Source organism: Capra hircus, chromosome 10 (assembly GCF_001704415.2).
Source record: "Capra hircus breed San Clemente chromosome 10, ASM170441v1, whole genome shotgun sequence".
In the NCBI taxonomy this organism is placed as follows: Eukaryota; Metazoa; Chordata; class Mammalia; order Artiodactyla; family Bovidae; genus Capra; species Capra hircus.
In genome coordinates, this window is record NC_030817.1 from 53,308,682 (window position 1) to 53,325,573 (window position 16,892).

General features: G+C 42.2%; 1 protein-coding gene across 1 annotated transcript in view; it reads right to left on the reverse strand.

Moving 5' to 3' along the window:
* The window catches only part of ANXA2 (annexin A2), a 44,442-nt gene that overhangs the window by 22,581 nt on the left and 4,969 nt on the right, over positions 1–16,892 (reverse strand). Inside the window, exons 2-3 of the mRNA XM_018054288.1 lie at positions 10,655–10,713; positions 7,359–7,458 (exon numbers count right to left, since the gene is read on the reverse strand). Of these exons, the coding sequence (XP_017909777.1) occupies positions 7,359–7,458; positions 10,655–10,702 (148 nt within the window). The 5' untranslated portion in view covers positions 10,703–10,713. The remainder of the gene's footprint in view (positions 1–7,358; positions 7,459–10,654; positions 10,714–16,892) is intronic.

The following is a 16,892-nucleotide window of genomic DNA, read 5'->3' on the forward strand; positions in this document are numbered from 1 at the left end:
CACCACTGATTATAGCACAGGCTCTATGGGTTAGGTATTCACTTGTAGATTTTGGTCCAGTAGAAAGGACAGTTTTGAAGATTATGGCTTCAGTGCTCTCAAATTCATGAATGGTCTCGTATCCAGCCCAGTAAACTTCTAACATTCTTTTCTCAGTGCTTATAAACAACCAGCCTCTCAAATTTCCTTTGAACCAGCCCTATCTCAATGAATTAATGTTTGACATGTGTTTATCCTATATCACAAGAGTATCCTATATACTCTTATGAGTCACATTTGTACCTTTCTGAAATTATACTTTGGTGCTTTTTTATATGACACTCCTCCATCTTGTTCCTAAAAAGCATCTGAGACAGTAATGCGTCAATTTGTCTACAGAACTGGACTTACTATTCAGAACATACAAATGTACAACCATCAAATAATCTTTAGATAACATTTGCCACCCAGTAACAATGCACAGCCACTGATGAGATAACCCCACTGAGGTTTTTTTAAGAGAAAGAGCTAGAAGACCCTCTTCTGAAACTAGCCATTCATAACTCGGCAGGAACCTAAAGTGCCAACAAGAGTGATTTTAGGGACAGGGAAGCACGTGCATGTACACACACACATACACACACACACGCACACCATTGCCCAAAGTATCCTTCCTACCATCTGACACGGTGCTTCCTGGCCTGATTCACAGAAAGCACAGTTTAGCTAACTACCTCTAAGAAGAAGGTTCGGCAGAGAAATTACATTCTTTTATTTCCATTCTGCTCTGGTCTCACCTCAGCTGAGTCCCTTAGAAAGGATTTAAGCATCATCTCTTTGGTAATCCCACTGGATTCTTTACTAATCTAGAACCCTGTCGGCCTTCTGTGCATAATCACATTTCTGTGAAACTACAGGACCAGCAGAAAAACACAAGGGCCACTGCTCAAGATCCAAATCAAATAAAACTGCAAATGAAGGATCGTGCATAAAATGCAAGCAGCAATTTGTGCCCTGTCGCTCTATCAGCCTCCTGAGTCATAAAGTAAAACATCTGAACAGATGCAAGAGAAACTGCCACACTCACCCTGAACTCAGCTGACAGAGAAGTTACTATTTATTGCCCCAGCACTGCAGACACCAGATAGGAATGTGGTGACTTCCATGGTCCCTGGGTGTCACTGGTATTTGATTTCCTCAATGGACAAGAGGTAATGGTTTTCTACAAAAGAAAGAACTGAGGGGCAGGCAACAACAGCCAATGCCTATGGTGAGAAGGGCACCAGGGACTCCTTTACCCAGGTTTCACAGGCTCCTTAGCTTGAGTGTGGCATCTATATACCTGAGTAGACAATGATCCTCTTAAAAATCAGAGAATCTGTGCCCGCAATAAAGGTGGCTATGACTCAGCACTGGTCACTCTGTTTCCGGCAGTGCTGTGAGATGAGAACTCAGTCTAGAGTAAACTTGAACACAAAGAGAAAGTCTTCAACGGGAAGGTTGTGTTCCCTTCTGTTCAACTTCCAGGATGGTGAGAAGGCCCTGGGCTACATGAGTCACAAAGGCCTTTCGCACAAGCGGGTTCGCACTCAAACTTGGGGTTTCTTGGTTTGGGCTCCCAACTCCAAAGCCCCTCCCAGAGGAGAGAAGCTACTTTTCCCAGCCAATCTGCCTCCCAGCATCTTCAAGAAAATACATTCCGAATTGCTGTCTCAACTGAATGAATATACCTACAGGTATGCAGGTGAAACGCAAAACACACATCCTGGCTTGCTTCCCACTGCCATGGGATGTTAGTCTTCTAACCAAGCTTGAAAACTTAAGCAGTTCCATTTTAAAAGTATAAGAGAAAAAAAACTGCAAAAACTTGCAGCATTTATGCTTCTATACTTGTGCTAATAAGAAGTGGGGGAAAAACACCCGCTATTGCAACCCTTCCGGAGAACACAAATACAGCTAAAATCAAAACTGGCAATAATAATAGGGCAACTCATTACCCTCCCCTTCCAGAGAAAGAGAGACCAAAGCTGTACCAATTTATTGGCACTTACTCTTAACTCTCGGGTTGTGCTGCTTCTAATTACAATCTATTTTATGGAGTCTAGATTCATCCTTTTCTAATTTAGCTGACTTTCCTTTCTAGTTATTTGGACCCATATGGTAAACCACTCACAGCTGTGTTGTACACTCCACAGTATATATTTAACCCAAGGCCAATCTAGACCAAGAGACTCCTACAGATTTAAGTCTCAGCAACCTCTTGTTAATTAAGCAATATTACTACTTTTACATGGCTTTATTCAGCTTCTAACTAGACATTAATTGAGGTAAGTAATTGCAGAGTCTACCTCAAGCCAGAACATACACAAAACAATCATGCATTTGGTTGAGGTGAGATACACGGAATACTGAGACCCCTTAAAACCGGAAACAAAGCAGACTTCCAAGGCATGAGCTAAATTCACTTTGGAAAAAGGGATCAAGCCTCACGAGGGGACTGTTAATCCTTTGTGGATATGGTCTGGATTCCGGATCTGTCTTTTGCTGCCTTATCTTGCCAGCCACATGTCCACACTCACCTTTAAGCTCTGCTATCTGTGTACATTTTCACTACTATTCAGGTTAACTATGTACCTTCTCACATGATCCCAGTGGCCTGGGTGTTAGAAGAGGTTAATGAAATGAAGCCCTCACCCTCAATGAACTCACAGTCTGGTAGGAGGAGACAAATCCGTACATAAATAACTTTAACACAATGTGACAAGAGCTATAAATGAGATGAAAAGTATTATGAGACACAGTCAAGGAATAACTGATTCTGCCTTCCTGCTAAGAGAAAGCTTGGAAAAGAGGCTGTGCATTGGCTCAAGTCAAGAGATGAGTGAGGGGACTTTACTGTTGATCTAGTAGTTAAGACTCCACGCTTCAAATCAGGGGGTGGTGGGGAGGAAGGTTCAATTCCTTGTTGGGAAACTAAGATCCCACATGCCATGTGGCATGGCCAAAAAAAGTTTGCCAAAAGAGAGAGAGAGGGACAAGTGGGAACTGCCCAGATGTTAGAAGTGGGATAACACTCCCACTAGAGGAGGGCTGCACACTCCTGAGAGATCAAAGGCTCTGTGTGGGGCATGAAATAGCCTGGAGATGAGGCTAAGCAGAGAATCTGTCACGGATGACGCAGGAGGCTCTTTAGAAATAAAGACAGATGCCCTCGCAGCCCAGATGAGAGATTTTAAGGGCAAAGGGGAAGGGAGGGATGAGAGCTACTTTGAGGCCTTCTGACCAGTCTATGCAGCACCAACCTACGGATCTCAGCCAGGTCTGCCCCTCCTCACCCTCCCCACTGCAGGCTTGCCCCAGGTCACAATTCTCGTGTTTAACAGAAGTGAGAAACCCTCAGCCACAGGTGACTTGCTCACAGCCCTTCTTCCTTAGAGCACTCAGACGACAGCAGTCAATGTACGTTAGGCAGCACAAGTAATGCCCAGCATGCTCTACATTCGGCACACGCACAAACACGTATGCACGCACACCTGGGCTACACCATCTGAGAGGGAGGCCACCGAGAGTCACCTTGTCCTGGTCCTTTGGCTTTTGTTTGTATCAGCATTTGAGGTTTACCCTTTGTTTCCTTTGATATCAAGGAAGCACCAATTAATTTGCATTGTGTTCTGGAAAAGGGTTTGAGCTGGAAGCTGGGTAAGGCGTGGCACAAGCTTCTTAATTACACTTAAAGTGAAAGGCACTCTAAAAAGGAAGGTAAGATCTTAATTAGCTCGTTTTTTTAAAAAGAAAGTAGTGTTAATATCTAAAAAGATCAGGAAGAAGGAGAAAAAACACAAAAAGGGATGTGATTTTCTCAACTATAGCTGATCCTTGAACAACTCAGGGATTTAGGGTGCTGATCCTCCCCGTAGTGGAAAATCCACATGTAACTTATAGACAACCCTCCACATAATTGATTTCATACCCATGCATCTAACCAACCTCTGATTGTATAGTACTTACTATTGAAAACTATCCATGTAAGTGTAGTTCAAACCCATGTTGTTCAGGAGTCAATTGTAATAACTTCATTTGTTTTTAATTTGGTTTATTGCTTCCCATTACAAAGGTAATATATGTCATCATAGAGAATTTGGAAAATACAGAATATATTGAGTTATATATATATACACACACAGAGAATAATGCCTTATTTTTCCTTTCTGACATAAAAAAATTGTTGTGATATGATCACACTGTATATACTATTCTGGGGAGAGAGAGCTTAACCATGAGTCTCGTGAGATCTTAGTTCCCTGACCAGGGGTTGAACTCAAGCCCCCGAAGCGGAAGCATGGAATCCTAACCATTGGACCACCAGGGAATTCCCTGTATATACTATTTTATGTCCACTTTTTATGCAATTGACAAATCTAAGGTAAAATTTATGTCAAAGTGAGTGTTCCAAAATTGATTGCAAGGATGGTTGCACAAGTCTGTGAATATTCTAGCAAAAAAAACCAAACATTGAATTGTACATTTTCTATAGGTAAATTGTATGGGATGTGAATTTTATCTCAATAGCAATGTAAAACAACTGTTTATAAACTTTACTTTTCATATTGTGGTGACATTCAACAGATATTCAGTGTAATATAAAGAGAGTTATCATAATTTACTAAGTCACTCTCCAGCTAGAAGAGAGGCCTGGGTTTTGTCACCATCATGACCAATACTGACAATAACAACTTTGCCAGAACACTGAGCTCTGTATGGTATCACAGTCTATCCTCTCAAGAGTATCCTAGAAGAATTCAAAGTTCTAAATACACCAACAATCTAGAAACTATTTTAAAGGGTCAACAGATTTAAGAAAATTCAGTTACTCTTTAAAACCACTAGGCACCAAAAATAAGTAAATAAAAAGCAGTCCTAAGTGGGACTCACTGGGCGTTAAGTCTGGGAAAGAAGACGACAAGGGACGAAAAGCTGGACCTACAAATATGACATATATCTGATATCTTTAGAATCACAGCCAGAAAATGTTCTCATGCCTGACCACAACTTATGGCAAAGTAAGAAGTCTGGTCCTGCCAAGTGGGTGGCATAACATTAGGGTGCGTGAGAACACAGCCCTGGGGCTGGACTGAGTCACATTCAAATCCCAGTCTGAACCACAGTCAAGAGACCTGGAGCATGTTAGTCCTAAATTGTGTCCTCCATATATTGGGGATGATAGCACCTAGTATGAGAGGATTAATCTGAAGTTCACCTAGGAATAATATTCCTGAAGTGCCTGGTGCCATGCCAGCTCATAATGAGCAGCACTCAATCAGGAGCTCCTGCAACCCTGATAATGGTGATGTCAGCTGCATTTGACCAAACCAGAATGTAGGAATCCAAATCTTAGCTCTCCAGACTTTTTTGCTTAGAAACTTGAGTATTTTTCTACTAACTCAGAAAGGGCCTGAAGGTATTTTTATTACCCTGGGAGTTTCAGCTGTTACCAGAGTTCACTTGCGCAATCTTCACATTCCAGTGCGCTAAAAGCTTTCTCATGCAGGGATAAAAGCAGCCTTTGTCTCAAGCGTGTAAAAGGCACCATCTTTGTCAGATGAGTGAGCTGTTAAACTTCTATTTTATCTCTACAATGGCTTGTTGGGAAACCCTAGGAATATAGGCACATCCAAATAGCGAGACAGGGTGAGTTTTTAGGAGAGCGGACTGTGTGTGTGTGTGTGTGTGTTAAGGTAACATACTCTGAGTTGTCTATATGGCAGGCACCACGCTACGTGCTTCATACTTCACAACAACCCCGTGAGGTGGAAACTTTTATTAGCTCCCCCTTTATAGTAAGGAAGTTCAGGCTTAAGGAAGCTAAATGTTTTCCCAGAGTCTGCAGTTAGTAAATTAGTGGCAGAGCTAAGATTTGAAGCCACACACACACATGATCTCATCCACCAGGTTCCACCATGTAGAACTGACTGCAGGGAGATAAGACCTGCAGATTTTAGTTTCACTTCCTGATTAGTGACTTCCTGACTCCCCAGGCTGGCCTTTGACAAGTATGGTCATTTAAAAGCACCAAAAGAGATGGCTTTTTGAAGGTTAGTTAGTTGTCCAGGCCAGACATGCCCACGGTGTCCTCATGGAAACTAAGGCTGCTTTGAGGCTGATGATGCAAGCCTATGTCGCATCAGAACCAGAGGACCTAAAGGATCTTTCTGTATTCCTTCTTATCCTCCGAAACACAGTATCCAGTTTCTCCAAGGGTTTTAGGAAAGGTGACTATGCAATTTATCCTGCAAAATACGACAGTTCTGAGGGTGCAAGGGGGGCACAATCAGTAAATATGCAGGCATAATGGGGACCTACGGTCATCCCAGTTTTAGGCCCCACAGGTTACCCTGACTGAGGTCCCCAGTCTGCAGTGACCTGTATGTGAACTGTTGGGGTGTGTCAACAAGCAAAAACACTCCATTATCCTAACGTCCTGTGGCTCGTCAGCAGGGGATGAACCAGCAGTCAGAATAGCTGCTGGATCACATCTCTGTCTCACAAGCTTTGCATGTAAAGAAGTGCTTTGTCCAAAGGTGGGGAAGAGTGTGGTGAATCACAATCATCGCAGTGTTTCCAGGGATCCAGGGATGGAGCAACCCCAGAGGTACATGCTTCATCAACAGAAGCCTCAAAGTCTGGTCACAGGCTTTTGTAGACACAGAAAACAGCATGATGACGTGAACAGGTCCTTGCTCAACTCTACCCGCAAAATGCTTTATCTGCTTTATTTCAGAATGGAAGCTTTTATGCCTCCTGGTCCTCTCTTACTCATCCTGGAACTCTAGGAAATACAGTCATCCTGAAAGCTCTTTAAATCTGAGCTCCAGGCCCAAGGAGTGACATAACTTGTGGAGTTAAAAAAAAAAAAAAAAAAAAAAAACCTGGATTTTTTGCTCATTAGATCAATCTAAGAGCAAAGCAGCAAAATGTACCCAGAAATTTTCCAACAAAAGTGATGAAATTCAAGGGGACTTAGGACTAAAAAGAGGCCCTTAGGGATCACCATGACCAATTTCTTCCTTACAGAAGGGGTATTGAGGCCTCTGAGCCCAAAGCACACATCCAGGGCATCAGGCCTCCTGGCCCTGAAATATAAGCTTATTTCCATGTCACTATGCCATTTGGTTAATTTCTCATGCTTTAAATCTTCTTCTCTCCAAGGGGAGGAGGAAGGGAGGAAGCTGGAAGGAAGAAGGGAAGGAAGGGATGGGGTAGGTTTGGATCACTGCATTAAAGCTCGATGACAATTTCAAATGACCAGTGTATGAAGATGAAAGACAGAGACTAATAACATTTTGGTGAGAGTCTGACAAGAGGATAAACATATGGCTTACCTTTGGTCTTGATGGCTGTTTCAATGTTCAGAGCATCCCGCTCAGCATCAAAGTTAGTGTACGCTTTGACTGACCCGTATGCACTTGGAGGTGTGGAGTGCTGAGGTTAAAAGACAAACACACTGAAGTCATACACATTTAAAATCCTTTTGTTGAAATGTCAGTTACTAAAATTTTTTCTCCTATTGTTTTGTTTTTTAGCAATTCAAATCATTCTTAGGCCAGGGAACTTGTAAGTATTAACAGGCCATCACACATAAGATATAAAACTTCCTTGTTTCCAGTGAGAATTCTTCAAAGGCTCAACTAAGAATTTGATAAATCTATTTTTACTTTTCATCTTAATTTTCGTGCAAGCTCAAAGTGGACAACGCAAAACTTGAAACCACCTGTTTCTCTGGGGAAGGCTCTGAAGAGCACAAAACCGGGCTGGCAGCAATTTGAAACAAGCTGGAAATGTGGAAACGCCTGAATGACAAGTGTGTTTCGCCAAGTTTTTGCTACAGGCACATGAATTTCCACTGGGCCTGTATCAATGCTCCTTAAAAAGCAAACGCAGAGTGCCTGCCTGCTTGTCTCTATCAGGTAAGGAGGCGTGCGGGAGGTGTCTTCCTCCTACCCCTACTTTGGCCACAGCCGTGGCACCAAGGTGGTCAGGCCACATGGCCCACATCCCCTACATACTGGCCGACTTCCGCCTCTTTTCTCTCCTCTCTCTACCCTCCCTTCTGCGGTCTTTTTTTTTTTTTTTTTTAAACTTTTTACTTTATATTGGGTGTATAGCCAAGTAACAATGTTATGATAGTTGCAGGTGCACAGCAAAGTGACTCAGCCATACATGACACGCATCCACTCTCCTCCAAATTCCCCTCCTATCCAGGCTGAGTATAGACACATAACATTGAGCAGAGCTCCCAACATATACGTATTTCTCCAGACAAGACATACAGATGGCCAAGAGGCACATGAAAAGATGTTCAACATTGCTAATTATTAGAGAAATACAAATCAAAACTCCAGTGAGATGTCACTTCACACCAGTCAGAATGGCCAACATCATAAAACCCCTCTGCTGTCTTTCACACAATCCCTTCCACCAACTACTCTTCCTAGAATTGTGTTTTTCTGTCTTTTAAACCATGCACTCACTCTTGCTTTCCAGTGTTTTTCAAAGCCCTGGAAAACTGTTCTTGATACTGTTCTTGATCTGAGGGATCCACCCTAGACTGAGGTAATAGCACAGTTTTACATCAGTTCTCCTTTCCAAAGCGTTAACTTTTCTCCTTTGAAATTCTCTTACAGCTTTATTCCCCCTTGCTATCCAGTCCGAAAGCAAAGGACAGGCTAAACAGCACTGACAATATCCACCACCTTCAGCATCAAGGCTCCCCCATCCTACCTCCCCCTAGAACAGACTTCCCATCATACATGACTTTGTCATGGCTCGGCTTCTGGAAAGAGTAAGAGACTGAGTCCCCTGACTCACCTTTCCCCCACACATCATGTTACAAGGCGTCCCAGCACTTATTACTAATAGCAGTGAGGCTGCACAGGTAAGCAACTAAGATGCCATCCTTTCAAATGTCTCCCAGGACAAACCCACAAATCTAAGCTCCTGTGGACAAAATACTTCAAACTAACTTTGTGATCATCTTAGCTAAACAGTAAATCCAGTTAATATATATAACTGAAACCCAGTGGATTATCAAGGTGTTTTTCATTATAATTTCACTAAACTTTCCAGTAATTAACTCAATGGAAATAGCACACACAATCAAGAAAAGGTAAGGACAGAGTATTATTCTGAAATACTGACTAGATATGTTAGAGTGGCTACAAAATAAGTAAAGAAATCTATGGGAACACATGTTCTTATTTATTAACAATTCCAACCACTGTTTACAAAGGCAAGCAGTCTAGTCATTGAGCCATATGACATGTGGCTTCATACAGCAGGTGCCATGTCATCTCATTTCAAAAACAACAGTGAGTAGGGAAAAGTTTTGCATACTTTATATCTCTGGAAATAAAATTAAATGGGCAATTGAAGCAATCACCTGTAAAATTCATTTATCTGAAAATCAAATTAAGAAGGCAAAAGTAATGTTTCTCTTCCCTCAATGTACTGGAGAACACATGACATTTTCTGTTGCAGTTCCATCTCTGCACACCAAGAAACACATCATACCTGAGGAACTTCAAAGGCCACATGAAAAGCCCTCTTATGAAACCGGATACTAAAAACAAATTAATGATCTTCTCCATTAAGAAAAAAATTATTTAGCTCTCAGACTTGTCTGGACCTCAACGTGCCACTTGTATGGTTGCCAGCAACAGTATGCACAAGGTCCAAGAGGAAAGAGGAAAACGAGGTAGGCTATATACGCCATACAATTTGTGCTTGCACCAGTGACATCATCAAAACATTTTATTGGTAAGCACCAGGGACGGAGTATTCCGTTCCTCATGACCCAGGCTGCTGTCGACCCACTTGAGTGCTTTGTGTTTTAATTTCAGTGACAGCATATTTTGAAATATCTGTAACATATGTCTATAGACCAGTGTCACTGCTGAGTTTCTGTACAAGCCAGTTCTGCCAAGATGACCTGGAAGATGTATGGTATTATTAGGTAATTTACACATTCACAACTTTATATTCTAATTTATTCTAAAAGCATTTGCAATGACTTATAATTCTGCATATAGCTTTCAAAATTTTTGACTGTAAAACAAGCAAACAAAAAAAACCAAATGCATCAGAATGTCTAGGTTCCTGTGAAAGACAAATACAATTCTGAGCTCCCTGGTAGCCAAAGCAAAAAAGGCATCATGATGAATTAGAATATAGAATACTTTCATTATTTAGTTTAAAAAAATTCTAGTGGTTTTAGAGAAAAGCTTTTCCAAAACATGCAGGATCATTTTCAACATGGCTGCAGTTTGATGCAGCCATTAATGAAAATCTGAGGGCGTGATGCTAAAAGTTCTGTGTCATCATAACAAGTATTATCATTGGCATGTTAAGTATATAGGAAGATAAAGTTCCAGGCACATCAATGTCACTAGTGTATGCCCAATTTTGATCTGACACCAAAACAGTTTCTGGAGCCATAACATTTCTTTCAAATTGAACTACCAGGAACAGCTAAAGTAATGGGGAAGACAGGAACCAAGAGGGGAACGAGTATCTTAATTCTGTCCTCATTTTCTTTAGATGGACAAGGAAAAGAAGGGGCACAGTTACCCAGAGATGCCCAACTCTCAAAAATTACACAAAATGAAAATGATATACTTACATCACCCTCCAAACTGAGCTTGCACAGAATTTCATGAACGGTAGACATTTTGAAAGAAGCTGGAAAAAAAGTACAACAAAAAGTCCTTATTACGAAGAGATTCCCTTCCCCTGAAGCACAGTAATTCATTATACTAATCTCTACTTCTTGGACCATTTCACCTGGTGATATTAGAGTAATATTTGCAAACAGATGCAATTCTCATCTTGTGACTCAGAAAGTTAAAGCTGAGAGACGGTTTGCATTGTTTGGGATGGACTACAGAACTGGCTAGTTTTGTTCCTGCTCTGCTCAAAGAGAACTTGGAATGACTGACTTGTAAATACAAAAATCAAAATGCTTCCCAACAGCAGTGTAACTTGTCTAAATAGGATAAGACTGAATCTTTTGGTTCTCCTCAAAAACAGTAATCTTGTCGAACTAGCCATTACGTCAGTATTTTTCACCAGTAATATATTGAAAAGGGTCTGAAAACTATGGATGTGAACTGAAATCAACAGCATTTCCATGGTGGCTCATTCCTAAATAGAGCCCTTTATTACTATCCCTAATTATTCTCTTAGCTCACCAATGATGAGAGGTATTAGAAGATATTAAACTGTTGATGAGAAAGACAACGGACATATCTTCTGATGTTAACTCATCCTATGAAAGAGTAATAATCCTTGTATTTAAGATTCAAAATGGCTGAAATGATGTCATCTTCCAGTTAATACACTTAACCGGGCAGTGATACCACAGCCTAATGAATTGGCTTTCCAGCTTTGCAATCACAGTTCTCGGAATTGATGCACCAACCCCTGCCAAAAAAAGTGCTCAACTGGCAGGAAATTTACCTCAGCTGAGACAAGACAGGTCATTCAGCAGCAGCCTCCCCAAAACAAAGAAAATAGAGCAGAGCTGTGTCCTCAAACAGTGGAAATGACCTCTGAACTACAGCAACTCCTGTTTTGCTCTTTTATTATTATTATTATGTTTTTATATATTTGCACCAGGTCCTAGTCATGGTGTGTGGGATCCCCGATCCTGAGGAATGCAGGATCTTCAGCTGCAGCATGTGAGATCTAGTTCACTGAACAGGGAGAGAACCTGGGCTCCCTGCATCGCAAGTACAGAGTCTTGGCCACTGGACCACCCAGGAAGTCCCTGCTCTTTGTGCTTAATGTTCTTTGATCAAGGAAATGTGCCCATGCAATTTAGCTTTCTGTTTTCTTCCAATAGTTGGCTTAGTTTACATGTTTTCAGACAACTGGCTTGGAGGGACTATTTTGACACAGACATTCTCTCATTTATTAGAAGGCTCTGGACTAGGCAGATTCCAGGCTCTGTGGGGAGTGAGTTATAAGAATGTAAGAGAAGAGGATTTGCCTTTATTTGTGGTTATGGAAATATTTCTGCAAGACTTTCACAATAAACTCTGTTCTACACCAACTCTTCTCTCTCAACTGATGCTTATAGAAACGTTTAAAGCATGGCAAAAAAGAAAGTCACAGCTATTCCAACTCCTCCATTCCCACAACTCTCAGACACCATCACACACACTCCCAATCCCTGCAATGTACCCCACCACTGGGATATAATCCTAATTTGTAAAGTTGTCCTCCATAAATAAACTGTGGTACATCCAGATAATGTAGTATTATTCAGCACTAAAAAGAAATGAGCTATCAAGTCGTGAACAGACACAGAGGTAACAAATGCATATTACTAAGTGAGAAAATCCGTGTGAAAAGGCTACATATTGTATGATTCCAATTATATTACATTCACGAAAAGGCACAACCATGGAGACAGTAAGAGGCTCAGTGGTTGCCAGGGATTAGAGGGTAAGGAGGGAGGGAAGAACTGACGGAGCATAGAAGATTTTTAGGGCCGTGATACAGTGGATACATATTATTATACATCTGTGAAAACCCATAGAATTTATAACACCAAGAGTGAAGCCTAATATAAACTATGGGATTTGAGTGATAATGATGTGTCAATGTAGGTCCAGCAATTAAAACAAATGCACTGCTCTGGTGGGGGATCTTGAGAGTTAGGAGGCTGTGTGTGTAGAGGGGGTGCTGGAAATATACAAACTCTGTACTTTGCACTCAATTTTTCTGTGAACCTATAACAGCCCTCAAAAGTCTACTTTCTTTAAGAGTAGCCAGACTGTCCAAGGGCTTCCCATGTAGCTCAGTTTGGTAAAGAATCTGCCTGCAATGCGGGAGACCTGAGTTCAATCCCTGGGTTGGGAAGATCCCCTGGGGTAGGAAAATGAATACCCACTCCAGTATTTTTGCCTGGAGAATCCCTATAAACAGAGGAGCCTGGTGTACTGCAGTTCATGGGGTTGCAAAGAGTCGGACACGACAAGTGACTAAACACAGCACTCAGCACAGACTGTCCAATATACCAGCCACCAGCCACGTGGCAACCAGACAGCCACCGGCTATCAAACATTAAAAGGTGCTCAGTCCAAACTGAGATGTGCTTAAGTAAGTGTAACGTACACACCAGATTTGGAAGACTTAGTGTGAGAAGGAGAATGTAAAATCTAATAATTCCCAACTTCACCCTGGGCCAAGAAACATTTTATAGGGTCACCTCAGTATCCTGCTGAGATTCACCAAAGCGGAGGTGGACTCCCTAGGACATGGACCACCTGGCCTTGACTCTCGCTCATGGGGCTCAGTAAGAACTGGACTAGGTCTGCAGTGAGGGATAAACTGTTATCCTCTGCCTTGTGGAATTCTAGGCCTCATTGTAAGCAGCTAAGAAATAAAAATGCCAAAACAAAAAGACGACCAGTAAATCAGAACTGTTTCTGGATGGATTTATTAGACCAGGCACTTCACATCAGTTCTGATATTTAGGAATCCGCAGCCACAGAGGCAGGTGAGGTTCTGCCAGGTAGTTCTTTCAAGCTGCCTTTCCAGCTCTGAGCACCAGCCTGGGAGACAGGTCTCACCATGCCCTAGATGGATCCCTTGGTGCTGTACCACAGAACATGTGATTCAATAATCCTTCTCACGCCCACAACACACTGACACAGAAAATCAGATTTTAAAAAGCCCACAGATTTCCCTTCCCATTAACTATCCACAGTCGTACTGCTCTTTCACCAACTCAGTGGCTCTTTCATGCCACTATCAACTACATTCCTCTATTTTATCTTGTCACAACAGTTCAATATCCATCCTTCTGTGATGTTCTCTTACTCCAGCTCCATCCAGCCCTCTGTCTATTCCCTAGCAAAAGTGGACTTGAGGGACTTCCCTGGTGGTCCAATAGTTACTTAAGAACCCACCTTTCAATGCAGCAGTTGTGGGTTCAATCCCTGGTCAGGGAACTAAGATCCTACACATCGGGGGGCATCTAAGCACACACACCACAACTAGGGAAGGCCACATGCTGCGACTACTGAAGCCTGCACGCCACAGGGAAGAATGGGCACAGCCCCCTCCAAAAGAAGAAACAGCGAAGGGACTTGAGCCGAACTGCCCCTTGCTTCCCCTCAAACACACCGTAACTGCTTTAATCCACAGCATCTTGACTCGTGTCTCCCGTCCCACTGTCTTCCCCTTCTCTTCTCCTAGTTACAGACTCTGCCCGTTTCTCAGGTCACTAGCACTTTGGCATATGCTTCAACAGAGTGGCTGCGGCCTCCTCCCTGCAACACTGTCTCCCACCTTTTGGTATCAGAAACACTTTCTGATGCCACTCAGCTTACTTGCTGTGAAACAGTATCCTGAGTTCCTGCCATGCATCACATATTCAAATGGCAACTACATAGTACAATTCAACAAAACGGTCATCTGCTGGACAGAGTCCCGGTTCCCCAACAGATTCAAGAAGGCTCTTCACACTGTAGGTGCTAATGAAACTTTCAGAAACAGTGAATTGATATTTTTGCATAATTAACATTGATATGTTACTATCTACAAGCATTCTGCAGAAAAAGAATATCACAATAACCGAAAAACAAGATCCACGAAGCTTGCTATTTCTCCATGCAACAGTCTTCTGCATCCATACAAATACTTCCTACTTCATGCAAGCTTAACGGCAAAGACATTTTCACCTTAGAAATAAACATGGTCCTAGTTCTTCACTACGGCCAATCCATTTATTTCTTCACCATATCCTGGTCTCCTCACTACATCCAAGATCCTGGCAATGCAAAGTCATTTTGCAGATGACTAATTAATCTCCAGAAGAAACAGCCGGCTTTGCCACTCATAATATTTGTTAAAACATTAGCTTAATATAGTGCATTTGATTAATGAAAAGATGTCAGGGTGCGGCTACCCTTGAAAGTGGAAAGAGAAAGTCTTGGCAGGGCTACTGCAGGTTACAAACACTGGTGACACCCAGGAAATCAATCAACAAGCCCCTAACACACACACACATACACACACACTCTCTCTCTCTCAGCCTGCCCCTCATTAAAAGCTGAGACAGACACACACAAAACTATGTAACACCGACTCCACTTCTGCAGGACTTTTCAGCTCTCTTCCTTTCTCGGCCCAGGAAGACAAGACCAGGTCACCCAGCTAATGATGAAGGGAGGCAGGGGCCCAGGTCCAGGTCCTCAGACTCAAGGGCCCTTTCAGCTTCACCACAGTGGATCTTCATTCCAAGAGGTTAAAAGAGAAGAGAAAGATAAAAGCATGCATGAGGTTGGCTAAATACCTGAGAGGTGACATACTGACTAGTTTGAGAAGGGCAGTCACTCACTCTGGAAGGCTCAAGCCAGAACAACAGGGAAAAGTCGGAGGAGATGAGACGCAGGTGAGTGTTCCAGGGGTGTCAAGCTATAAGGCCAGGTTTAAAACCAGCCACGTCTAATGTGGTGGCATGTGGGGGCCTGAGAGGTAAGTTTCTGGATGGTGCATATTTAAGTGTGGCTGTGGAAAGGGATTTGACCCCAATACTCACAGTATCCATTCACAGTATTTGCTCTGGAGGCTGAATTTTCTTACTGAAACAATAGCTCTGCCTTGGTGTACCTACTGTTAGGACAGTAACTGTCCATACCATCGGGGACAATTCCACCCCTACTGACCACTCAGCACAATGAAAAATTCCTAAGCCCATTATAAGCAGAATCACCACTTCTTTTCTGGCAGATCTCTCTATGGAACATGAAAATGCCATCACTCGTTCCAACACTGCAGCCTCGCCCAGATCTCCAACTGGTTTCAACTTGCAGGAGAGAAAAAAACAAAAATCAGCAAATTCAATCTGTTGATGAGTACCTCCACATAACAGAGAAGGGCTGGGTGACTAGACAAGACTGTTAAAATTACCTTTATCAGGTAAAGTTTTTTAGAAAATAACCAGAGGGGTACAAGGAGACTGACTGAAAGAGCCACACCCATTTCAAACTGGCTTGAAATAACTCACCACTGGGGAGGGAACTCAGACACCCCACCCTAATGAAGGGAACAGACAGTTTACTCTGGCCTTGAAAATATTAATAAATGAGGCTGTTAATTGCCTGACTACCAAAGATTTTAGAGTGCAAAGCTAGACATTAAAGAAAGCTGTGCAGCTGCTGGAAAACAGGCACCTTACATCGAACATAAAGACTATCTTAAGGATAAATTAAGGGTTTATCTTTAAAAAAAAGATTATACTGTACTTCAGTGCTTCACTTTCACAACATAGTTATAAGCCATACAAGCAAAACAGCCTTAAACTCTCCCCTAACCCCCACCCAGTAAAAAGTAAAACAAAGCTTGCAAAAAGGTGGAAAACAAACAAAAAGTAAACTAGAAGTTAGCACTTCAAATAATAAAAACAAGTTCTACTGATATGAATTATGAAGAACCAGATCCAGAAAGCCCAAATAGCAATTTGTACAAACAAACAAAAACACACTGCAACAGGCTCATCTGCACAGCAGAACCTGAGTATAACCCAGCAGTTTCGTGGTCACACCCACTTTTAAAATGTGGAGTGTTGATGTGTTACCGCAAAACACATCCCTAGCAACCATGATGAATCAATCAGGAACTGGATGATACAAAGGATTTTTAAAACCAAAAAAAATGGGTGAGGGTGTGGGGGTGGAGGGCTGGGATTCCCCACCAAGCCCTTGTTTGCAGTCCTGTGTCTACAGGACCAGACTGAAATTTTAAATCAAAAGCAAGGAAAAAAAAAAAAAAAAAGCATGAGTCGGGGGGAAGAGGTGGAGCTCCCACTGTAGTCCACTCTCCACCCCTTCCCCAAACCATTTTTATTT